General features: G+C 38.9%; 1 protein-coding gene and 1 long non-coding RNA gene across 2 annotated transcripts; one reads left to right on the top strand and one right to left on the bottom strand.

Annotated features, from left to right (window-relative positions):
* Positions 1–22832, top strand: LOC149128574 (uncharacterized). Its single transcript, XR_016213327.1, has 3 exons — positions 1–250; positions 9868–9933; positions 22461–22832. It is a non-coding gene; the product is annotated as an uncharacterized LOC149128574 (long non-coding RNA).
* Positions 8081–9013, bottom strand: LOC100355426 (putative olfactory receptor 10D4). The gene has a single exon (XM_002708350.3). The coding sequence runs from the start codon at positions 9011–9013 to the stop codon at positions 8081–8083; it is 933 nt and encodes a 310-aa protein (XP_002708396.3).
* Positions 22833–26298: the final 3466 nt, after the last annotated feature.

Below are 26298 nucleotides of genomic sequence, written 5' to 3' on the forward strand. Positions count from 1 at the left end.
TCTCTCTGCCTCTCTCTCTCACTAATTCTGCCTGTCAAATAAAAAAAAAATTACAAGAAAAGCACTCTTGTAATGTATTGACTTAATGTGGGCATGAGTATAGCTAATGCCAAATAACTTGCAGTTTTAGTGAAGTGTTTAAACATATCCATACAGGTGCCCTCTGAATTCTTCTGACGAACAAAAACAAGTGATGATGAACATTGAGAGCCCTGATTTAAGTGCCTCCTGCAGCCCTTGTACCCTTCAGGTAAGCTCTCCTCCAAACCATCTAAAACACAGCAAAATAAAAATGCTAACAAATGGTATCAGTGATGCACAAGGGAAAATGAGTTACTTTGTTGTTGATTCTAAGGCAGTATAAACATGGCTTTCTGTAAGATGAAAATTCAAAACAAAAAAAACATCTTTATGTGAATGAAATTGAATATCTTTTCATGTGATTGTTGTTTACAGCCCTTGGCCATTTTTCTGATAGACCATGGTCTGCTTTTCTTTCTATTTGTTGAACCCTTTATTTAATAGAGCCATTAAACCTTTGACTATAATGTGCATTAAAAATGTGATATTTAAAAAAAAATAAAGAAAATGTTAAGTAGAAAAGAAGAAAAAAGACATGATTTTGAATGTTTTTGTCATAAAGAAATGTTCAATGTTTGAGGAGATAGAGGTATTCACCTTGATTGGACATTATACAAAGTATAAAACAGAATATGGTACCAAATAAATGTGTTCAATTTCTATATCCTGTTAAAAATATTTTAACTAGAATAAAAATAAAATTGTTAATAAAAAGTTAAATGAGGTTTGTAGTCCTGAAAAAAAACCTCATAAAGTAACAAAATTTCAGATTAAGATTTTATTTACTATTTTTGAAATTCCTTCTTATAATTTCAAAGTAAGATACCAAAGGGACTATTTTACTATGTTTTTCCTGTCAGAATCACTCTTAATAAAATATATTAAATTTTAAAAAAAGAAATAAATTGGATTTTTCCTGCCTTCAAAATGTTTATCAAATCTTGTATCTCACAGGTTTTTAAAATGTGTAGAAAATAGGAAATATTCCAATGAATGAACATACCAAATGTCAGTAATGAGCAAGAGCATGAATAGTGCTTTCTCCAACAATCCTTGCTACCCAGATTTCTAGAGGGAAGGTTAAAAAGTGGAAGTTGATAAAGGGTGAAAATGCTAAGCACCTACCTGGTCAACAGGGTCATAGCTGGCTCAAGGAAGCAAAAGCAAATGTTTTCTTTTCTGTCACTTTAGCTTCAGTTTGTTACATAGGTTTACAGAGCTCCCCATCCCTAACACTTCTCTTCCCTCCTGTGCGGGGAATTGTGCTGGGTTCTCCAGCTGCAGACCCCTCAGGGCCTCTTTCCTTCAGAATTACACACAGATGAAGCTGCACACCGATTGGCAGCCCCGCACCCAAGGTTATTCCCTCAGTGTTAGCAGAGGTGAAATTAGCTGCTACCTTGGTAGCTGTGGAAGCGAATCACGGTGGCTCTGGAGCCCCGTGCATGATGTATCCCCCGACACTGAACAGGCGGCAGCCCTCTGAGCTTAGGGAGCAATTAGACGCCTGATGCGGAGAGAGCTTAGAAGTTTCCGCACAGTCCTCAATAGTCAAGGTAATCATTAAAGGAATTGGGAGTCACACTGCTTGTGAATCCCCTGTGACCACCCATTTTTCTGTTTTACATAGATATCCCATCCATCCATTTTGTTCTCTATTGGCCTAAGAAATTTGGCCCGATTATGTCATTTTTCCAGTTTACGGTTTCCCTTATAGCTTGTGATTCTGGAAGAATCTGTAATTTAATGAGATGACCCACCTTGAAGGCTCCACACCAGAGAAGGTGCTGATGTGGAGGACAACCTGTTTCTCATTAGCTGTATGAGTGCAGGTCAGGTGTCTTCTCAGAACAAAACAGTTGTAATTTTTAAAATGGAGCTTTAGTAGCATCTCAAGGAGTGATTTTGACAGATAAATGAAGAAGTATTTATGAACTTCCTGGCATGTGATGGGTTCCTGGGGTTTTTATTTTTTTATTTTTTAGAAGATTTATTTATTTATTTATTTGAAAGAGTTACACAGAGAGAGAGGGAGAGGCAGAGGGAGAGACAGGTCTTCCATCTGCAGGTTCACTCCCTAGTTGGCCGCAATGGCCAGAGCTGTGACCATCTGAAGCAGGTGCCAGGAGCCTCCTCCAGGTCTCCCATGTGGGTGCAAGGGCCCGAGGACTTTCCTAGGGCTACCGCAGAGAGCTGGATTGGAAGAAGGGCAGCTGGGACTCGAACCTGCACCCATATGGGATGCTGGCATTGAGGCGGTGGCTTTACCAGCTATGCCACAGTGCTGTCCTCCTGGGTGTTTATTATTTCTTGAAATTGGATGGAACATTAATTATGATCTCATCATTTTAACTTCATTGTTAAAATTTTTCCTTTATCTTCCTTTAGTGTTTCCTACCTTCCCTTCTCAATTGCTTTTTCATTCTTTTGTCTGTTGGATGATTTTTTTTTAAACTATGAGTAACTCTGGGGAAACAGTGTTTAACAAAATCCAAAACAAAACAAAATATAAAAATAATACTAGATTTATAAGAAGTATAGGAAATCAGAATTATTTTTGAAAAATATTTTGTTTTATATGGAAATCTAAATGGCCTATATATTTCACATTCTCAGGATCCAACCAGACCAGCTCATGAAGGAAAGTTGAACTAGCATTTAGATAGTGTCTAATATGGCAAACACCTTTTTTTGCCTAATTATTACCATATTCACAGAGGATAGGTTAGAATTAGTTCATTTTACAAATGATATTCTGGACTCAGAAGAGTTACGATCATTTTCTGAAGATTACACAGCTCTTACTCCTGGAGGTTGAAACAGATTTCCAGGCTCTTCTAATCTAAACTCAGAGATCTTGCCAGATGTTTGCTCTGGTGTTTCAGAAGTTGCTTAGGACTCCCTCATCCCGTATTACAATCTCTGGGTGTGAGTCCTGGCTGTGCCCCGGATTCCAACTTCCTGTCTATGTGCACCCTGCAGAGCAGTGAGTGACAGCTCAAGTAATTAAGTCTCTGCCATTCACATGGGAAACCTGGACTGAGTTTCTGGATCCTGGCCCAGCTCCAGCCATTGTAGACACTGGGGAATGAACCAGTGGATGAGAGATCTTTCTCTCAAATAAATACAATTTTTAAAATTCTTAAATATGCTGATTTAATTTCAGGACAGAATCCACTTGGTTCTAATACAAGAATCTGGTTTCGAGTTCTTCCTACCATGTTTTGACTGTCTGGATAAATAAGATACATCCTTGGGACTGGCATTGTGACATAGTGGGCAAAGCTATTGCCTACCACAACAGCTTCCCATATGGGCATCAGTTTGTTCTGGCTGCTCCAGTTCTGATCCGCCTCCCTGCTGATAGCCAGGGAAAGTAGCAGAAGATGGCCCAAGTGTTTGGGCTCCTGACACCCACATGGAAGACCAGGATGAAGCTCCTGACTCCTGGCTTTGATCTGTCTCAGCCCCAGCCATTGTGGCCATCTGTGGAATGAACCAGCAGAAGGAAAATCACTCTCTCTCTGTCTCTGTCTCTCTCCCTCTCTGTAATCTTTTCAAGTAAATAGATAAATCTTTTAAAAAATGAGATCATCTTTTACTGATCGTTAGAGATTTAGACACTTAAATTTCATCCACCTTGTGCCCCTTAGCCCTCATTTATGCTTTTCGTTTGTCAGGAGTATATTTCCTTGATTTGATAACAATTGTTGTTCTTAAGCAATGGCCAGCATCATCTAACATAATTGCAAACAGAAATAGGTTCTTTTTCTGATGGCATGCATTATTCCTACCTGAAATTAAAGCTGTTTATGTCACCATGTAAGATGTTTAGCTTGGTTTCTAATATGAATTCAATATGTAATGCCTAACAGACTGTTCTTGGCATGCCAATGGTTTGATTTACAGTTTTTTAATTTTTAAAATAAATAACTTATGAATTTAAATCTTTCTTGAAAAACAATTTTTCTGTTCCATTTAGATTGCATTAAAATATTCAGGGTGATATGCCACATTGATAGTTACATTTGTGACTTTCTTATCATCCAAAACAAAAACACTTGAATTGTATATGTTTATTGACTGATAAATCAATTCCAAAGAACAAAGATCTAGTTTGGTTATTACTAAAATAATTGCTAAATCTATTTCATATAGAACATCATTTTCTCCATCTACTCTTTTTTCCACTTTTAAGTCTAAATTTCAGCATGTACGTTGCTTACTCCCACATTCACATCCATCAGCAATCATTTTACCCTTACTATGTTTTGTGTACTTTGCTGTGGATCATAAAGAAAGAAAAAAACAAATACATTCAACTCTGCTTAAGCCTAAAAAAAAAAAAAGGCAAGGAAGCAGCTTGTACACAACAAACAAGGACAAAAGTTGGCAACACTGTAAAAGAATTAAAAAACCAATAGCTTATTTCACTTAACTTAATAGCTTGCAGTTCCATCTACCAACTCTTCAGTTGCAGGTGATAAGATTTCACCTTTTTATGGCTTAGTAGTAGCTCATTGTGGATATTTTCCACATTTTCTTTAATCATTCATCAATGGATAGACCCCTAGTTTTCTTCCATTTCTTGACTTGTGATTAGTGTTGTAATAAACATGGAGATGCAGATGTCTCTTTGACAGAATGTTTGCATTTCCCCTGGATATATAACCAGTAGTGGGATAGCTGGATTAAACCAAGCATGGGAGTCAAGTAGCATATGCTCTTGCTCACATGGAGTGGCTAATAAAAGCTGATATTTTTTTGCCTAAATATTTTCTTGTTACCTTCCTGGAATTTATTTAGGTATAATAGTACTTGCATAAGATCTCAACTATTAGGGCCAGTGCTGTGGCACAGCCAGTTAAAGCCCTGGCCTAAAGCTCAGGCATCCCATATGGGCACCAGTTCTAGACAAAGCTGCTCCTCTTCTGATCCAGCTCTCTGCTATGGCCTGGGAAAACAGTATAAGATGGCCCAAGTCCTTGGGTCCCTGCACCCATGTGGGAGACCCGGAAGAAACTTCTGGCTCCTGGCTTCAGATTGGCGCAGCTCCGGCTGTTGTGGCTGGCCATATGGGGAGTGAACCAGTGAATGGAAGACCTCTCTCTCTGTCTCTACATCTCTCTGTAACTCTGTCTTTCAAATAAATAAAATAAATCTTTTTAAAAAAATATCTCAAATATTTCCAATAGATAATATCGATTGCAATCTTTAGACCACATGATTTATCAGACCAAGAAGAAGGAAATGCTAATGTGCATGAACGATTCACTCTAGGACAATTTTATATTTTTTTCTTTTTATTAATATAAAGAGAACAGATTTCATGTATTTCATATGTATGATTCTAGGACGATAACCACATTTCCCTCCCTCATCCTCTCCCTCACCCAGCCTTCCTCCTTCCCTCCCTTCTTTTCTTTTCATTAATTTTTGCAAAGACACAATTTTACCCCACTCTATTTAGTATAAACTATACTTGACATTTTGAATTTTGATCTTTTCCCTGGATAGCAACATACAGTTCAATGCTCTCTCATGATGTAGGCAGAAGTGAGTCACAGTAACCAGTGAGTCCTGCCATCTTTAGCAGAAACAACCAATATTCTATAATGTATGGTATTGCTAAGCTATGGTGTTTAGAGCTTATATGGACTAAATTCACTTCTGACTTACAAGATTTTCAGCTTAATATGGGGTTTATTGGGATATTTCACCATCAAGACCAGGGTATCTGTAAGAGATCTGAATGAAGATACTTCAAAAGATTTGTACTAAATAAGAATTAAAAATATGTTTATTTTGCTTCAAGAAACCTTGACATCTATGCTTAGATCTTTCATACTCTAGGCTATGGCCTAAGGAGCACAATGAAAGAACCTCAGCATTAAATTTTCTACTTTATTCCTTTCACTCCCTAATACCCAATCAAAAGACAATCAGTAAGTTTCTGAGTGGAAATTAGATTAGAACTACTTAAGAAAAGGTTAAAACAACCTGCGCCGTGGCTCACTAGGCTAATCCTCTGCCTTGCGGCGCCGGCACACCAGGTTCTAGTCCCGGTCGGGGCGCCGGATTCTGTCCCAGTTGCCCCTCTTCCAGGCCAGCTCTCTGCTGTGGCCAGGGAGTGCAATGGAGGCTAGCCCAAGTACTTGGGCCCTGCACCCCATGGGAGACCAAGATAAGTACCTGGCTCCTGCCATCGGATCAGCGCGGTGCGCCGGCCGCAGCACACAGGCCGCAGCGGCCATTGGAGGGCAAACCAACGGCAAAGGAAGACCTTTCTTTCTGTCTCTCTCTTTCACTGTCCACTCTGCCTGTCAAAAAACATAAATAAATAAATTAAAAAAAGAAAAGGTAAAAACAAAGATAGTGTTAATGACACAATATCAAATCACCAAACAAACCATAATTATTGTTGCAAAACCCATATAGCAACCAAATAACCACACAGTTAATCAGAAATGAAAGCTTACCTAATCATAAATAACAGCGAGGGTACTAAAAGCCCTTAGAGATGTGATAATAAGATGAAAGTGAAGTATCTTATCAAATATTGCATGTTGAATTGAAATGCATGCTAATTTTCTTTGATCTCTTGAAGACACACATCATATTGTCTCACTGTGGTGTAATGGAAAGCAGTTATGTGTTCCTTCTTCTTGGGAGCCCCATACTGGTCTTCAGCCCATTAGGATGGTGTTGTGTCTACATCTTGATCCTGTGATTCTGACACTGCATAATTTGTAAGTCATTTGAAGGACCTATAGTATAAGTCTGTGACCTGCTTCTATTCCCAATTCTTATTTTTAATTTTTCCTCACTTAGGTTCTATTCTCTATAGGAAGAGTATATTAAAAGACATAAGCTTTCCAATGTATTTGCATTCAAAGGAGTCAAACTCAACACTTCCTTTTAATTCCAGAAGATTTTTTTAAAGAACATAAAATCGGTTTTCTTTTATATACAATAGGCTAGAAGACTATAGGAAAAAAATACATACACAAACACTGATATGAAGAAATGTAAGAACAATCTCAAAATGTCCATCAACAGGAAATTGCCCATATAGTGTATGGGTATTTCATATGGTGGACTTCTTCACCCACATGAAAGAATAAGGTAGACCTATGTTCACTGATATAAAAAGAGCTTTATTATACATTCTGTGAAAAAAAAAAAAAAAGGAAACCTGTAGAACAGGATGATGGCATTTCAAAAAGTTCCTGGGAAAAAAACAGATATTTACTTTGGCACACATAAAATATTTGAAATTCATGCATAGTTTTTACTTTTTTTCTTTATAACTTTTTTAATTTATACAAGGTGAACAAATTTAATGTAATTCATACATACAGGTTTAAGAGCATAATAAAGCAAATTTACAAAAAGACAGAGAGAACGTCCATCCAAGAATTCTTTATATCAGACTAAAACACATGTATTCCATCAAAATATTAAATAAAAAATTTCAGAAATATGTGAAGAAAATCAAATGAACGGCAAGATCTTTTGGCAAAATGGTGAAAAATCCCATGTAAATTGAAAGGAAGTTTCCATTAGAAGTCAATATTTGTGTTACAATTCTCGGAAAACAGGTAGCAGCAGCACAAGATCCAAACCCTCTGGCCTTAGTCCTAGTTCATCAACTTCCTAGCTCTGTGGCACAGCAAAAGTGTCCTCTCAGTGCACTAATGTCTTCCTCAGTAAACTGGGATAATAATATTAGTTACATAATAAGATTATTATATTAATTAATATGTCAGCATTTGTAAAGTGCATAGTATTATACATGGTATCAAGGAAACATTTAAGAAAGGTTTTGTTGAATTAGAAATTGAACAAACACATGAGTATAGCCATAAATCACACCAGAGTTGACTTGATCTCACCTGTTTGTCTCAAACATCATTTAGTAATCATATCCAGGGTAAGAAACTAATTGTCTCCAGATAAATGTGAGGCAAAACTATGGAGATAGAGAGCAACATGAAGGCTATTCTTCACCAGTAGGAACTCCTTGCATCAGTGCCTTTCTCAGAGCCAACTTGACATCCTTGTTTCTCAAGGAATATATCAAAGGATTCAGGGAAGGGGTAACAATGTTATTCAACACCTGAACCACAGAATCCAGCCAAGGACTGGAGGCAGGGCGGAGATAAATGAGGACCACGGGTCCGTAGAATAACAGGATGGAAGTGAGATGGGCACTGCAGGTTGAGAAGGCTCTGCGCCTGCCTTCCGAGGAGCTGATTTTCAATATGGAGATGGCAATGCGAGTGTATGAAGCCAGGACCAGAAGAAAACATGCGAAGGCAACAATGCCCACATTGGTGAAACTCACTGTCTGGGCTAGAGAGGTGTCAGCACAGGCCAGGGTCAACACCACTGGAATATCACAGAAAAAATTGTCCACCTCATTGGGGCCACAGTAGGGTAACTTAAAGATGAGGTATGTGAGGACAGATGCATGCAGGCAGCTCCCCAACCATGTGCCGAGGGTCATGAAGGCACATACCTGGTGGTTCATGATCACTGTGTATCGCAGCGGGTGGCAGATGGCTGCAAAGCGGTCATAGGCCATCACAGTGTAGAGAAAGCACTCGGTGCAGCCCAGGAAGTGGTAAAAGAAGAGCTGGGAGGCACAGCCCTGGAAGGAGATGGTGCAGTCTTGCCCCATGAGGCAGAGCATCATTTTGGGGGAACTCACTGAAGAGAAAAAGATATCAAGCACTGACAGGTTTCCCAGGAAGAAATACATGGGGGTGTGCAGGCTGGAGGATGTGAAGATGGCCAGCAGTATGAACAGGTTCCCTGGCAGATTGAGCAGATAGGAGGCCAAAAATACCATGAAGAGCACATGTTCCAGTCCCTCTGTGTGAGGGATTCCCATCAGGAGAAACTCAGTTATTGATGTGTGGTTCCTCATCTTCAGTCTAGTTCATCCTGCAAGATCCCAGAATGGTCTCACCAAGGTGACCTTCTCCCAAAAAAACTAAATGCCTGCATAGATTCTGCTGCAATCTGGTAATACCTATTTGCTCTCAGGAACTTCCTAGTAGGAGCCAGCTCTATTCTGACACTAATTAACACGTGACCTTCAGTGCATCATTTCTTTGTCCATCTGTTGCCTCAAAATTAAAGACACAGATAACACTAGAGATGCCTGAGAGCTTCAAGCAAACCTTACAGTTGATTCTATCAGGGTTTAAACGTCATTTCTGACTTCTGACAACTTTGGAAAAAAATCTCCAAATCTTCCTGAGTCTCTATAATTAGTACCCTAATGTATGTGCTTCTGATGAGGATGAACACTAATTCATGTAAGTACCTAGTGTAGTCTCTGCTTCTACATACCCTGGTTAAAAAAAATCTATCCAAGATACTGATATTCTGATTTTAATGAGCTTTTATTCCACAAAGTTATTGTAGGTTGATTTGGAGCAGTTGTGGAGTTACCTATTGATGTGATTGATTTATGAAACCACTATCTCCATTGGTAGCTGGAGCAACTGAGAATTGTCTAGTGGATACAAAGAAAGACAATATGTATCATTAACACTCACCAATATTAAAACAGGCATCATCTTTCAGTACAGAATTAATGTCTCTCCAGCAATTTGACTGCAATTTGGCTGAAGATGCGCCATTGCCCTAGAGGTTTTCAAAGCTAAGCTTCCTTAATCAGATAATACCTTAAGAACATGCCATGGAGTCAAGTTGGTCGGCATTAGTCCAAACTCAAATACAGCCAGCTCTCACACTCTCCCCTCCTTCCTCTAGTGCACATCACCCTGGGAGGATGAGGAGGGGAAAGTGCTCCAGAGAAGAGGTGCTCAGAAATTGTAGGTAAGTATGGCTGACTGAGGCTGAAACCCTAGGTCCCATCACCACCTGCCCTGTCCCCTTTGGAGAGACATGGAACAGAAGAACCAGGCTCCAAGGACAGAAAAGCTGGGTGCTCCTCTTGCTCAGGCTCAGCCACTCCTGCCTGTACACCCAGCAGTGTCTCTGAGCCCAGAGGGAAAGTGCAGCAATCACCCCCACAGTGAGAGAATAAATCTCCTTGGCTTCCTTTAGGAGCCTATTCTCCAGGGATCGCTGACTCAGGAGTGTAGAACAGAGGGAGCAATTAGACTGCAGACCTTCCTCCCTTCCCTCCTTTCTTCCCACACAAAGAGGTAATAACTCCATTCAATGTTAGCAAAGCAAACCCAGACAGATCTGCAACTTTTTATTACAGTTAGGTTAATAATTCCCCATTACCACTTCCACAAGTTCTTTTATTATTTACATGAAAAATCCTCTTTTATTTTCCTGTTAGACTACTAATGGTATTTTCCCCTACGTGCTCTAGTTGCTGTAACTCTTTCAGTGTGTATCTTAAAAACTCAAAATGTATCTGCTTTCATTTTCTAACTGTGGCCTAAAAATGTATTCTAATGGACAAAGATTAGGTAGGGCTGTGTCTATGGACTGTCCACGGAAACATGCATATAGGCCTACTAAGAACATTATTTCTTAAATTCCTTTTGAAATAGTTCAGAAGATGCAAAGTGGGAACTACAATGAGGTATAAGTATTCTTAGGGGCCTGCATCGTGGCATGGTGCTGGGGCCGCTTTCTGTAGCACTGGCATTCATATGGGTGCCACTTCCTGTCCTGGCTGCCCCACTTTTGGTCCACCTCCCTGCTCATGTGCTGGGAAGGGCAGCACAGGATGGCCCAGGTGCTTGGGCCCCTGCATCCACATGGGGCACCTGGAAGAAGCTCCTGGCCCCTGGTTTTGGCCTGGCCTAGCCTTGGTCATTTACTGCCTTTTGGGGAGTGATCCAGCAGATGGAAGATCTCTCTCTCTATCTCCCTCTCCCTCTGTGGCTCTGCCTTTCAAAAAATAAATCATTAATATATATGTAGTTTTAAAAATAAAATCATTTAAATAAAGAAGTATTTGTAGCAACATTTTTTTTTAACTATTCCCCTTCTTAATGCCAGAGTGAATACAAAAAAAGTCTCCTCTCCATGGTTTTGATTAGTAATTACTACTTACTAGGAAAAAAAAATTAAACCAAACAATTTAAAACCCTTTTATTTTATCACTGCATCCTTGTCAGATATTACTTTTTAATGTTAAAAATAAAACTCAAAAATTTAATTACCAAAGTTCATTCCAAAGGTCAAAGAGCTCAGATATTAATTCAACCTGTCTACATTTAAAACTTATGCTAGCCAGCACCGTGGCTCACTAGGCTAATCCTTGGCCTGCGGTGCCTGCACTCCAGGTTCTAGTCCCAGTCAGGGCACCGGATTCTGTCCCAGTTGCTCCTCTTCCAGTTCAGCTCTCTGCTGTGGCCTGGGAAGGCAGTGACCATTTGGGGGATGAATCAATGGAGGGAAGACCTTTCTCTCTGTCTCTCTCTCTCTCACTGTCTATAACTCTACCTGTCAAATAAATAAAAAAAGGAAAAACTTATGCTGAATTCTAACTAAATGAAATAAATATTTGATTCTTGATTTTAGAAGTAAATATGCTAAGTCTTATGTTTCTTCTTTTGTTTTCAAAATTAAATTATTATTGTTTTGTTCACTGGCAAGTATTTCTTATTTTTTTTCAACTCATCTTTATTTGTTGCCTTTAAAAACAAAATTACTTGGCATTACACTTCCATCATTTGCATTCACAAAGGTTGCTTATTTATGTTTCAAACAGCTTTATAACACACCTAGGTAGGTTAATAATTTTGTGCACTAAACAGTATTTTTCTTTGGGAGAAAAAAAAAGCCTCTTGGAGCTTTCCTCCTAACGAGTTGTTTCACCTTAACATATTTCTAGAGGATAAGTACATGCAGGAGTGGTGCCTGCAGGGAAAATTTAAAAAGTGGATCCTATGAGATCAAACCTAAGCTATTTCAACCAACAGTTAAACACCAGGTATATCTCAGAACAATTCAATGATTCAAGATCTGGTCTACCAAGGAATCTGGCTTGATAGCTAAACATATCAGTCCACAAAATTAATGGGTTACACACATCTTACAACAATGTCATAAATTGCACCCATTTTAAATTATAATTTCAATTACACTATATTCAGAAAGATTATATGCAGCATTTATAAACACATACAGCTATAAGCACAATCTAATCTTGAAGATTTCCATCCCATTAGAAGGAAATTTCCTGCAGATTTACAGTCTTTATCTGTAGTTACTGCCAGCCCTAGGTAACCACTAATCTGCTTTTATTTATTTTTTTTTGAGATATAAAAGCAAGATTTATTAGAGTCAAAGACTTCCAGCCAGAATAGCATGTGGGGGGCTCCAAGGGAAGAAAAAAACCCTAATCTGCTTTCTATTTTTGTATATTTGCCCTTTTGAGAAACTTATTTTAAGTGGAATCATAAAATATATGTTCTTTTCATCTATCATCTTTCACTGAGCATGATATTTTGAAATTCATCTCTGGCATTCCAACTGCCAGCATTTTCCATTATATGGGCTATTTCTATTTGAGGGACCATATGCTGAACTTTAATTTTATTCTTAGTGCCTATAGATGCCTAAAAGATTATTGGTATTAAACCTAGAAACATTTTAAGATGTCAACATCATCATCGTCACCTAGTCAAAAGAGAAGGATTTTGGACTAGTCACAGATTAAACACCTTAGTGTGTGAATTGTGGAAAAATGTTCAAAACTTTTCTGATCATTTTTTCATTTAACAAATATCTGCTGCAGAAATTTCATATTCATTAATTTGTGAGATTTAGTCAGCTTCATAGGACATACAGCTCTTTTTTTTTTCTTTTTTTTTTAAACTTTTATTTAATGCATATAAATTTCCAAAGTACGACTTATGGATTACAATGGCTTCCCCCCCACACCGTCCCTCCCACCCACAACCCTCCCCTTTCCCACTCCCTCTCCCCTTCCATTCACATCAAGATTCATTTTCGATTATCTTAATATACAGATCAGCTTAGTATACATCAAGTATGGATTTTAACAGTTTGCTCCCACACAGAAACATAAAGTGAAAAATAATAGATGATTTTTTTTAAATGATGATGAAATCAGAGCAGACCTATTGTCATGTTTAATCCCAGTGAGAGGCAAGTTGGGAATTGATAATTTCTTTTTTTTTTTTTTTTTTTTTTTACAGAGGATCAGTTTAGTATGCATTAAGTAAGGATTTCAACAGTTTGCACCCCCATAGAAACACAAAGTGAAATATATTGTTTGAGTACTCGTTATAGCAATAAATCTCAATGTACAGCACATTAAGGATAGAGATCCTACATGAGGAGTAAGTGCACAGTGACTCCTGTTGTTGACTTTACCAATTGACACTCCTGTCTATGGCATCAGTAATCTCCCTATGCTCCCGTCATGAGTTTCCAAGGCTATGGAAGCCCTCTGAGTTCTCCGACTCTTATCTTGTTTAGACAAGGTCATAGTCAAAGTGGAGGTTCTCTCCTCCCTTCAGAGAAAGGTACCTCCTTCTTCGATGACCTGTTCTTTCCACTGGGATCTCACTCGCAGAGATCTTTTGCCAGAGTGTCTTGGCTTTCCATGCCTGAAATACTCTCATGAGCTTTTCAGCCAGCTCCGAATGCCTTTAGGGCTGATTCTGAGGCCAGAGTGCTATTTAGGACATCTGCCATTCTATGAGTCTGCTGAGTATCTCACTTCCCATGTTGGATCACTCTCCCCTTTATTTACTCCATCAGTTAGCGTTAGCAGGTACTAGACTTGTCTATGTGCTCCCTTTGACTCCCAGTCCCTACACCATGACCAACTGTGAACTGAAACTGATCACCTGGAACAGTGAGATGGCATTGGTACATGCCACCTCGATGGGATTGAATTGGAATTCCCTGGTGTGCTTCCAACTCCACCACTTGGGGCAAGTCAGCCTGAGCATGTCCCAAATTATACATCTCTTCCCTCTCCCATTCCCACCACCATGTTCAACAGGGATCACATTTCAGTTAATTTTCAACACTTAAGAATAACTGTGCATCAATTACAGATCTAAACCAGTCATATTAAGTAGAACAGATAAAAAAACTACCAAGAGGGATAATGTATTAAGTTGTTCATTAACAGTCAGGGCTATGCTGATCAAGCCACCGTTTCCCATAGTGTCCACCTCACTCCAACAGGTTTCCCTCTTGGTGTTCAGTCAGTCGTCACCGATCAGGGAAAACATATGGTATTTGTCCCTTTGGGACTGGCTTATTTCACTCAGCATGATGTGTTCCAGATTCCTCCATTTTGTTGCAAATGACTGGATTTCGTTGTTTCTTACTGTGGTATAGTATTCTAAAGAGTACATATCCCATAATTTCTTTATCCAGTCTATCGTTGATGGGCATTTAGGTTGGTTCCAGGTCTTAGCTATTGTGAATTGAGCTGCAATAAACATTAGGGTGCAGACCGCTTTTTTGTTTGCCAATTTAAATTCCTTTGGGTAAATTCCAAGGAGTGGGATGGCTGGGTCGAACGGTAGGGTTATCTTCAGGTTTCTGAGGAATCTCCAGACTGACTTCCATAGTGGCTTGACCAGTTTGCATTCCCACCAACAGTGGGTTAGTGTCCCTTTTTCCCCACATCCTCGCCAGCATCTGTTGTTGGTAGATTTCTGAATGTGAGCCATTCTAACCGGGATGAGGTGAAACCTCATTGTGGTTTTGATTTGCATTTCCCTGATTGCTAATGACCTTGAACATTTTTTCATGTGCCTGTTGGCCATTTGGATTTCCTCTTTTGAAAAATGTCTATTGAGGTCCTTGGCCCATCTCTTAAGTGGGTTATTGGTTTTGTTTTTGTGGAGTTTCTTGATCTCTTTGTAGATTCTGGTTATTAACCCTTTATCTGTTGCATAGTTTGCAAATATTTTTTCCCATTCTGTCGGTTGTCTTTTCACTCTCCTGACTGTTTCTTTTGCAGTACAGAAACTTCTCAATTTGATGCAATCCCAATAGTTGATTTTGGATTTGACTGCCTGTGCCTCCCGGGTCTTTTCCAGAAATTCTTTGCCTGTGCCAATATCTTGAAGGGTTTCGCCAATGTTCTCTAGTAACTTGATGGTGTCAGGTCATAGATCTATGTCTTTAATCCACGTTGAGTGGATTTTCGTGTAAGATGTAAGGTAGGGGTCTTGCTTCATGCTTCTGCACGTGGAAATCCAGTTTTCCCAGCACCATTTATTGAATAGACTGTCCTTGCTCCAGGAATTAGTTTTAGATCCTTGATCAAATATAAGTTGGCTGTAGATGTTTGGGTTGATTTCTGGTGTTTCAATTCTGTTCCATTGGTCTATCCATCTGTTTCTGTACCAGTACCATGCTGTTTTGATTACAACTGCCCTGTAGTATGTCCTGAAATCTGGTATTGTGATGCCTCTGGCTTTGTTTTTGTTGTACAAGATTGCTTTAGCTATTCGAGGTCTCTTGTGCCTCAATATAATTTTCAGCACCAATTTTTCCAGATCTGAGGAGAAGGTCTTCGGTATCTTGATTGGTATTGCATTGAATCTGTAAATTGCTTTTGGGAGAATGGACATGTTGATGATATTGATTCTTCCAATCCATGAGCATGGAAGATTTTTCCATTTCTTGGTATCCTCTTCTATTTCTTTCTTTAAGGTTCTGTAATTTTCATCATAGAGATCTTTAACGTCTTTGGTTAAGTTTATTCCAAGGTATTTGATTGTTTTTGTAGCTATTGTGAATGGGATTGATCTTAGAAGTTCTTCCTCAGCCATGGCATTGTCTGTGTATACAAAGGCTGTTGATTTTTGTGCATTGATTTTATACCCTGCTACTTTGCCAAACTCTTCTATGAGTTCCAATAGTCTCTTAGTAGAGTTCTTTGGGTCCCCTAAATACAGAATCATGTCATCTGCAAAGAGGGATAGTTTGAGTTCTTCCTTCCCAATTTGTATCCCTTTAATTTCTTTTTCTTGCCTAATAGCTCTGGCTAGAACCTCCAGAACTATATTGAATAGCAGTGGTGAGAGTGGGCATCCCTGTCTGGTACCAGATCTCAGTGGAAATGCTTCCAACTTTTCCCCATTCAATAGGATGTTGGCTGTGGGTTTTTCGTAGATTGCTTTGATTGTATTGAGGAATGTTCCTTCCAAACCCAGTTTGCTTAGAGTTTTCATCATGAACGGGTGTTGTATTTTATCAAATGCTTTCTCGGCATCTATTGAGATAATCATATGGTTTTTCTTCTGCAGTCTGTTAATGTGGTGTATCACATTGATTGTCTTGCGCACATTAAACCATCCCTGCATACCAGGGATAAATCCCACTTGGTCTGGGTGGATGATCTTTCTGATGTGTTGTTGCATTCTATTGGCCAGAATTTTATTGAGGATTTTTGCATCTATGTTCATCAGGGATATTGGTCTGTAATTCTCTTTCAGTGCTGCATCTTTCTCTGGCTTAGGAATTAAGGTGATGCTGGCTTCATAGAAAGAATTTGGGAGGACTCCCTCTTCTTCCATTGTTCTGAATAGTTTGAGAAGAATTGGAGTTAGTTCTTCTTTAAACGTCTGGTAGAATTCAGCAGTGAATCCATCTGGTCCTGGGCTTTTCTTTGTTGGGAGGGCCTTTATTACTGTTTCAATTTCTGTCTCAGTTATGGGTCTGTTTAGGTTTTCTATGTCTTCCTGGTTCAATTTAGGCAGGTTGCATGTGTCCAGGAATCTATCCATTTCTGATAGGTTTCCCTGTTTGCTGGCATACAAGTCCTTGTAGTAATTTCTGATGATTCTTTTTATTTCTGTGGTGTCTGTTGTTACATTTCCTTTTTCATCTCTGATTTTATTGATTTGGGTCTTTTCTCTTCTTTTTTTAGTTAGTTGGGCCAATGGGGTGTCAATTTTGTTTATTTTTTCAAAAAACCAGCTCTTCGTTTGGCTGATTTTTTGTAATGTTTTTTTTGGATTCAATGTTGATTTCTTCTCTGATTTTAATTATTTCTCTTCTCCTACTAGATTTGGGTCTGGTTTGCTGTAGATTTTCTAGATCCTTGAGGTGAATTGAAAGCTCATCTATTTGGTGCCTTTCCAATTTCTTGATGTAGGCACCTATTGCTATAAACTTTCCTCTTAACACTGCTTTTGCTGCATCCCATAAGTTTTGGTATGTTGTGCTGTTATCCTCATTTACTTCCAGAAAGTTTTTGATTTCTCTTTTGATTTCTTCTATGACCCATTGTTCATTCAGGAGCATGCTGTTCAATCTCCATGTGTTTGCGTATGCTCTAGGGATTCCTGAGTTGCTCATTTCCAACTTCATTCCTTTATGGTCTGAGAAGCTGCATGGTATGATTCTAATTCTTTTGAATTTGCTGAGACTTGCTTTATGGCCTAGTATGTGGTCAATCCTAGAGAAGCTTCCATGTACTGCTGAGAAGAATGTAAAATCTTTAGCTGTAGGATTGAACGTTCTATATATATCTGTTAGATCCATTTGGGCTATAGTGTCGTTTAAATCTACTGTATCCTTGTTGATCTTCTGACCGGATGATCTGTCTATTTCTGAGAGTGGAGTATTGAAGTCCCCCAGTACTACTGTATTGGGGTCTAAGTCTCCCTTTAAGTCCGTTAATAAATCTTTTAGATAAACTGGTGCCCTGTAGTTAGGTGCATATACATTGATAATTGTTATATCTTCCTGTTGAATTGATCCCTTAATCATGATATAGTGTCCCTCTTTGTCTCTCTTAACAGTTTTTGTGGTAAAGTTTATGTTGTCCGCTATTAAGATGGCTACGCCCGCTCTTTTTTCATTTCTGTTGGCATGGTATATCTTTTTCCAGCCTTTCACTTTCAGTCTGTATGGATCTTTGTTGGAAAGATGTGTTTCTTGTAAGCAGCAAATAGATGGGTTTTGTTCCTTAACCCAATCAGCCAATCGGTGTCTTTTAACTGGACAGTTCAGGCCATTCACGTTCAAAGTGACTAATGATAAGTGGTAACTTTGCCCTGCCATTTGCCAAAGATAAGTTCTAATATATGCTTTGAATTCCCTGTGATCTTTTGCTGTGAGCTTTCCTTCCTTGGTTTCCTTCCTTTACCTTCTTTCATATTGATGACCGTGTTTCTTTGTTTCTGTGTGTAACACATCTTTAAGCATCTTTTGCAGGGCTGGACGAGTGGCGACAAATTCTTTCAATTTCTGTTTGCAATGAAAAGTCTTTGTTTCACCTTCATTCACAAATGATAGCTTTGCAGGATATAATATTCTGGGCTGGCAGTTGTTCTCTCTTAGTACCTGGGCTATATCTCGCCATTCCCTCCTAGCTTTTAGAGTTTCTGATGAGAAGTCACCTGTGAGTCTGATTGGAGATCCTCTGAGAGTAATCTGACGTTTCTCTCTTGCACATTTTAGGATCTTTTCTTTATGTTTCACTGTGGAGAGTTTAATTACAACGTGTCGTGGTGAGGATCTCTTTTGGTCATGTTTATTAGGGTTTTTTTATTTTTGGACAGGCAGTTAGACAGTGAGAAAGAGAGACAGAGAGAAAGGTCTTCCTTTTCTGTTGGTTCACCCCCCAAATGGCCGCCACGGCTAGCGTGCTGCGCTGATCCAAAGCCAGGAGCCAGGCGCTTCCTCCCAGTCTCCCATGCGGGTGCAGGGCCCAAGCACTTGGGCCATCCTCCACTGCCTTCCCAGGTCACAGCAGAGAGCTGGACTAGAAGGGGAGCAACTGGGACAGAATCCGGAGCCCCAACCAGGACTAGAACCTGGGGTGCCGGCGCCGCAGGCAGAGGATTAGCCAAGTGCGTACAGCTCTTTTATATAAGAATTTATGAAACTATGATCTGTATATGTTATAAACTAAAGCCCTTATACACATATACAAAGGAGAAACAAATAGAAGAGTATATTCACTGAAATACATGGGCTAACATAGAAAAGACTTTTACATGCAAAGCAAAATACTCTCTCAGGAAGCTGCCTGAACTGGGTAACTGTAACCAAGTGTTCTCCTGCTACAGTCATTGGACACACTTTCCTCCCCTATGTCAGTATGTTCTCCAACAGGCTGAGATGTCTGTCAGTTGATATTTCCTTTAGAACACTAGAGATATACTACTCATTTGTTCAGAGTTTATTTTCTTTCTATTTTTCTACAGATTTATTAAAGTATAGTTTATAAATCATAATTTCACTCAATATAAAAGTTAATTTTAATTTTCAGACATTTCCTCCCAAATCTCCAGAACCCCTTTGCAATTGATTCCCACTCCTATTCTCTTCCCCATGAAACCTCTAACTTGTTTTTTGTCTCTAAAATTTTCTTGTCTTGGCATTTGATATAAACAAGATAATACAATATGTCAGTTTTTGAAATCTTTCAATTAGCACAACGTTGCTAATTCTCTAACATGAAATACTGTAAAATTTTTGAGACTTTGATAAGATTATACCGTATCTTCTTTCTCCTATCAATGATAAGCCTCATAACATCAAACCATGTTGTAGAATGACTCTATAGACAGGTATTTTTGTGAACTATATATTTATTCTTCTAATCATTGTTTTAAAAGAAGGTCTTTCCCAGGTCCATTGTGCAGGTATCTGCAAATAGGTAAATGTATCTTCTACATCTTCTACAGATCTTTTATCTCAAAGTACCTTGAAGCCACAATTCGTTGGAATAGAAATACTTTCTTTAAAATATCACTAATCACTGTGTTGAAATTTGAGGTCATATATAGCCTCTTATTTTCTCATAACACAGCCATAGGTATATATGCATACCTCAATGCCCAGCTTGCTTGATAACAGTAGAACTAGTATACTATCATGTAGTTTAGAAACAGATCAAGAAAGCTATAATGTGATACATCACTCAAATTGCCACATGACTTAAAAGAAATCTAAATTAAAATCTCTATGGAGATCCTTTTTTTTTTTTTTTTTTGACAGGCAGAGTGGACAGTGAGAGAGAGAGACAGAGAGGAAGGTCTTCTTTTGCCATTGGTTCACCCCCCAGTGGCCGCTGCAGCCTGCACACCGCACTGATCTGAAGCCAGGAGCCAGGTGCTTCTCCTGGTCTCCCATGGGGTGCAGGGCCCAAGCACTTGGGCCATCCTCCACTGCACACCCTGGCCACAGCAGAGAGCTGGACTGGAATAGGAGTGACCGGGACAGAATCCGGTGCCCCGACTGGGACTAGAACCCGGAGTGCCGGCGCCGCAGGCAGAGGATTAGCCTAGTGAGCTGCGGTGCTGGCCTCTATGGAGATCCTTGAGTCTTGATAAAGGGAATCCAAATGTATTCATTTGGGAAAAAAATTACATATATTTAGCCACAGAGTTAAACCATATTCTTTAATTCAATAATCATCAGTAACTAAGTTGTTATTTTGATGTAGTTTGACCACTTTATTTTTATTTATTTGAAAGACAGAGACAGAGACAGAGACAGACAGAGTGTTCCAATACACTCTCTCATTCCCCAAATACCCACAATAGCTAGAACTGGGATGGGACCAAAGTTGAGAGAAGGGAACCCAATCAGAGCTTCCTACATTGGTGACAAAAGCCCAGATTCGTGAACTATCTCTGCGACTTCCCAGTGTCTACGTTTGAGGGAAGCTGGAGTAAGGAGCTATGGAGAGAAATCAAACCCAAGTATGCTGATGTGATACAAGGGTGTCTTAACTGGCATTCTTATTGATAGGCTAAACAACTACCCCCAACACCTTTACTTTTAATCTCAATTATTTCTGTGTTTGGAGGGAAATGTAAGTGTGAGTGCTTTTTATTGGCTTTCTCAAACATTAATAAATAAGAGATAATACCAAAGGCTGATAATTGCATAATAATGGATCAAATTGTAGGCAAGTCAAGAAAAAAATTTGTAATTAGAAGAAGGATTTCTGAATACTCTTGGGTGACAACAGAACTCAGGATGTGTGACTGTATTGAGCTGACATAAAGGATTATGGTTAAGGGGGGCAAACCTGAAATCTCTCGTGCACAGGGCCATAGGCAGCTATGACCTATATTGATCCTTTCATAGGTTTAAGGGAGAATCGTTATCCCAGGTGTGGGAAAATGCATTTCTCAATCCTGATCTAGAAACAGTCATTGGTATCCTTTTCTAGTTTGGCTAGGGATAGCATTTATAAAGCATGACACAGATTAGGAGAGGACCTACATTGCAGAAAAATCAAAAACAAACCATTGTGTGAGGTGAATTAGAGCAAAGAAGAGATATTCTGTACAGATTTGGGCATGAGGAAAATGGAAGACAAGTTTGAAAGATAGATCATTCACTGAAATTGTTTATTTTTTACTTTTAAAAATATCATATTTATGAAGCAGATATTTAACCTAGTTGTTAAGATGCTGTGTTCAGTATCAGAGTATCTGCATTTGATTCCCCCTCCAGTTCCTGAGCTCAGCTTCCACTAATGCAGACCCTGGGAGGCAGCAGTGATGACTCAAATTGGGTTCCCACCACTCATGTGGGAGAATTGCATTGAGTTCTGACTCCTGACTTTGGCACCAGTCCAGCTCAAGCTGTTGTGGACATTTGGGGAGTGCACCAAGGGATGAGAGTGCCCTCTCTCTCTGACTCCCTCTAGCACTCTCTTTCAAATAAATAAACAAAAATTTAGAAAGAAATAATATTTTTAAGAGAATGAAGTATCTGTCAATAGATCTCTTTTTTCTGTAAAGCAGGAATATTCATTGGCTACCTTGATATAGTATTTTAAAATATTTTAGGATCATACTCACTAGATTTATTTCTTAAGATGCCATTGCATTCATTAAAGAACATTATTTCAATGCATTTAGAATAACAAGTAGACAACAAATAGTAACAACTGAGGACTACAAAGGATCACCCTCCCTTGCTTAACAACAAGCTTCTCAAAACTGCCTAACATACTAGCAATACAAATAATCATTTGCCTTGAAATCCAGTAATATGAAATCCAGTAACTTGAAATCCCATAATAGTTGCCTTGCAAAAAAAAAAAAAATCTGCTCTCCTGTATTTCCATTTCCTTGATGAAGCTGGACAGAACTGGCTGCACCAGGCCATGTAACTGAAGCATGTCCAGGTCCACACTGACCAGAGTTACCTTATGGTTCATTATAATGTTGATTAACATAGTTCTGCTCATATTTCAGGAGCCTTCTTTGAATAGTGATGTATGTGCAAACAGAATAAGTCAACAAGCATGCTCATGTTGTTTCACCCAGCTCTTCCTCAATTACCCCAACTCCATAAACTCTCCAATACCTTTCTGAATGGGGAGATTGATTTGCACTTCAATATGATTTGCCCCTTTCTGCTATAAGCCTTTAATTAATAACAGATGTTCTCTCTCTCAGAATGTGAATCCAGGATTTTTATAACAGAATTGTTGCCTGCAAGTGGGAAGACCTGCTATCTGATAATAGAAGGAACGGTGTTCAAGTCTGCCATGTGGACATTACAGGAGCAGAATCTGCACATTGGTTTTGATATTCTGAGTTTCATCTTTTGTCCAGTTTTCTAGTTTCCATCCTTTCTTGGCCCTGGAACTTTTAGGCAAATCTAAGTGTTCATAACCCCTCCTATTTTATTCAAAGATTTCATCCCCATCACATGTTGACTATTTGTCTCATATGTGTCTTCTCTAATCTGCTCTCTGTTCTGTAAGGGCAGCAGTCACATCCATGTTAGTCACTACTCTGCCCTCTTTGGCTAGCACCATGTCATATCAGTAGTAAAGCACCAAAAATATTTGATGTTCCCTTCAAGGCTACTGTTCTGACTTGTGTTCTATGTCAGTCATTGATTAAAATGCTAAAAAACAATTTATGGATCGTGTAGCAATCCAAAATGACAATATAAAAAGTCTCATCATTTGTATTCACTAATCACAAAGTGATTAATTTAATCAATAAGAACTAGCAGTCAATAGATGAAAGGGATGGTTGTGGAATAAGATGTTCAGAGAAGATTTTACAGCACTGACAGAACTTGAACAAAGAATCTAAAAGATATGAGATTCTCACAAGGGCAGAGAAGATTACAGCAGCCATTTAAGTCAAGAAAACCATATAAAGAAATATTTCTTTAATATATGAAATAACCCTAAAAAGAAGAGTTCCAACAAGGAAAAAATGTTTTAATAAGGAGGAAATCTATCTGTCACACCTGGAAACACATGAACAAATTTTTTTAGCATTCCTCTTGAAAAGTGGAGTTTAATCTCATCCATACTGAATGTGGTCTAGACCTAGTGACTCACTTCTAACAAGGAGAAAATAAAGGAGTGATGATGTGTGACTTCGGAGACCAGACTCTGCAGCTTCAGGTATTCAAGTTCTCCAAAATCCAAAACACTTTGAGTGCTGAATTGACAACACAAGTGTTTGGATTATCTTGGATTACTCACTCCAGGTAAGCCACCTCCATGATAAGAGGACATTGTAAGTGTCTAAATGAAAGGAGTGAGGAAGTGAGCCCTCCTCTTAGCAGCCACATACTGAGCCATCTTGCAAACAAATCCTAAGTCAGCACTGCAGCCTTGGCTGACAGCATGACAGAAACCCCATGAGAGATCTCAAGCTATGACTGCCCAGCTAAACTGCTCCAGGATTCTTGCCCCTCAAAAAGTGTGCAAGACAATAAATGGTTTTGTTTAAAGTTACTAAGTTTTGGAGTAATTTGTGGAATCACAACAAGTAACTAATACAATACCAAAACTGACCCAGGGGATCCAAGAACTTGCAAATAAGGGAAATAAGGTGGCCCTTGAATGACAACATAGTGATATAGATTGAGTATTCCTAATCTGAAAACCTGATATCAGGCCGGCGCCGTGGCTCACTAGGCTAATCCTCTGCCTTGCGGTGCCGGCACACTGGGTTCTGGTCCCGGTCGGGGCTCGGGATTCTGTCCCAGTTGCCCCTCTTCCAGGCCAGCTCTCTGCTGTGGACAGGGAGTGTAGTGGAGGATGGCCCAAGTGCTTGGGCCCTGCACCCCATGGGAGACCAGGAGAAGCACCTGGCTCCTGCAATCGGATCAGCATGGTGCGCCGGCTGCAGCGCGCCTGCCGCGGCGGCCATTGGAGGATGAACCAACGGCAAAGGAAGACCTTTCTCTCTGTCTCTCTCTCTCACTGTCCACTCTGCCTGTCAAAAAATAAAAAAATTTAAAAAAAAGAAATCTCTTAAAAAAAAAAGAAAAAGAAAACCTGATATCAAAAGTACTCCAAAATCCAAAACACTTTGAGAGCTGACATGACAGCACAAGTGGAAGATTTCGCACCATGAATCATTGCTTCATGTATAAAACTATTTAAATATTGTAAAAAGATTTCCTTCATTCAATGTGTAACAGAATGATATGAGACATGAGTGAATTTTTTATTTAGGCTTGGGTTTCATTCCCAATGTATCTTTTTATGTTCAAGTCTATATAAATATTCTCAAACCCCCTCCAAAAAAGTCCAAAATCTGACACAACTCTATTCCCAAAAGCATTTCAGAAAATGGATATCCAACCTGGATTATCTACTGTAGTGGTAAACAAAATGATTGCATATGAATGCTTGATTTACTCATGGAGACATAGATGCTGTTCCCCAAAATATTTTTCCTCTCCATCTCTTTCTATAGATCATTTATCAAACACTATCTACGTCCCGTCCCATCTGCTGCTTATTGGATTGAGAGGTTTCAATTAATCAGTGAATCAATTACTGACTGAAGGAATATTATTATAGAGCGGAAAAGAGTTGAAGTTAGTTTTTCTCATTCTTCTTTATTTCTTTGAATGTTACCCAGAGTGCTTCCCTACTTATGCCCCGAATCATCACTATTTTTCTATACGCAGTTCCTTAACCTACATGTGTCTCAATTCTTTCATATGTAATCAAGAACAATAATTGACTACATAATCCCAGCGCTGTTCAGATTGCGTTAGCTAATAAATGCAAAATAATGAACAGTAAATGACATAAGGAAAGTAAGCTATGTCAGCAACTATCATTAGATGAAACTTGTAATTCTTCAGTACTTCCTATAAGGCAGTATACTGTATGTAAGGCTGAGTTTATAGATTCAGACAGCCTAAGTGCAAATAACTTCTCCCTTAATTTCTTCATCTATAAAAGGAAAACATAATATAAACCTCCTCAGATTTTATGAGTTAATTCAGTCAGTATGTCCAAAGCACTTAGAACACTATAATATGGCAAGTATGCAGATTTTAAATGGTATCGCTTAATCTATGTATGTGATTAGATGAATATAAACAGATGAGCCATTGGCCTGAAGTTCATTTGATTAAATGTCAAAGTTTAAATGTTGAAAGATTCAAAAAATGAATAATAAATATTGATAGTGGTTTAATTTTAATTAATTATAGATATATGAGATGTTCAAGAATGGAGTATACCTGCAGTGGATAGAAAATGCTGGCAGGACCATCTTTGTGGCATAGCAGGTAAAACTGCCACTTGTGAGGCCAGTATCCCATATGGACATTGGTTATGTCCTAGTTGCTTCCTATTCACTTCCTATTCAGCTCACTTCAATTGGACTGAGAAAAGCAATGGGGAAAGATCCAGGTATCTGGGCCCCTGCCACCCATGTGGGAGACTCAGATGGAGCTCCAGGCTCCTGGCTTTGATTTGTCTCAGTCCTAGTCAATGTGAACATCTTAGGGAGTGAACCAGTGGTTGGAGGGTCTTTCTCTGTTTGTAACTCTAACTTTCAAATAAATAAGTAAATATTTAACAAAAAAAAAAAAAGAAAGATAGGAAATGTTGCCCAAAAAAAGTCTTTCCTCTGCAAATTTAGAAAATCAATCCTCTAATTCTATACAAATAAATTAATGGCCACATTCTCCTTTGAGACACAAAAAATGAAATCCAACACCAGATTTCTCTGAAAGCCAAAGCAGTATAAAGCTCCAAAATGAATTAAATTTTAACAGGAAGATGTGGTTAAAACCAAACAACTTACAAATTGAGTGTAAATTTTCCAAACTGCATTATGATACTTTCAAATTCCATGCCCTGTTCAGTCTAAAACCTAGCTTTGCTGAATGCCAGGAGAGATACTATAGTATCATAAAGGAAGGCATAAATTTTGGAAGGAAAGTGGAAAACAAGGAAAAAAACGGAAGTGCGGGAAGGGGGAAAGGAGGAAAGAGGGAGGGAGGGAAGGAGAGAAT

Source organism: Oryctolagus cuniculus, chromosome 1 (genome assembly GCF_051225735.1).
Source record: "Oryctolagus cuniculus isolate XC-2025 breed Fujian yellow rabbit chromosome 1, ASM5122573v1, whole genome shotgun sequence".
NCBI classification, from domain to species: Eukaryota; Metazoa; Chordata; class Mammalia; order Lagomorpha; family Leporidae; genus Oryctolagus; species Oryctolagus cuniculus.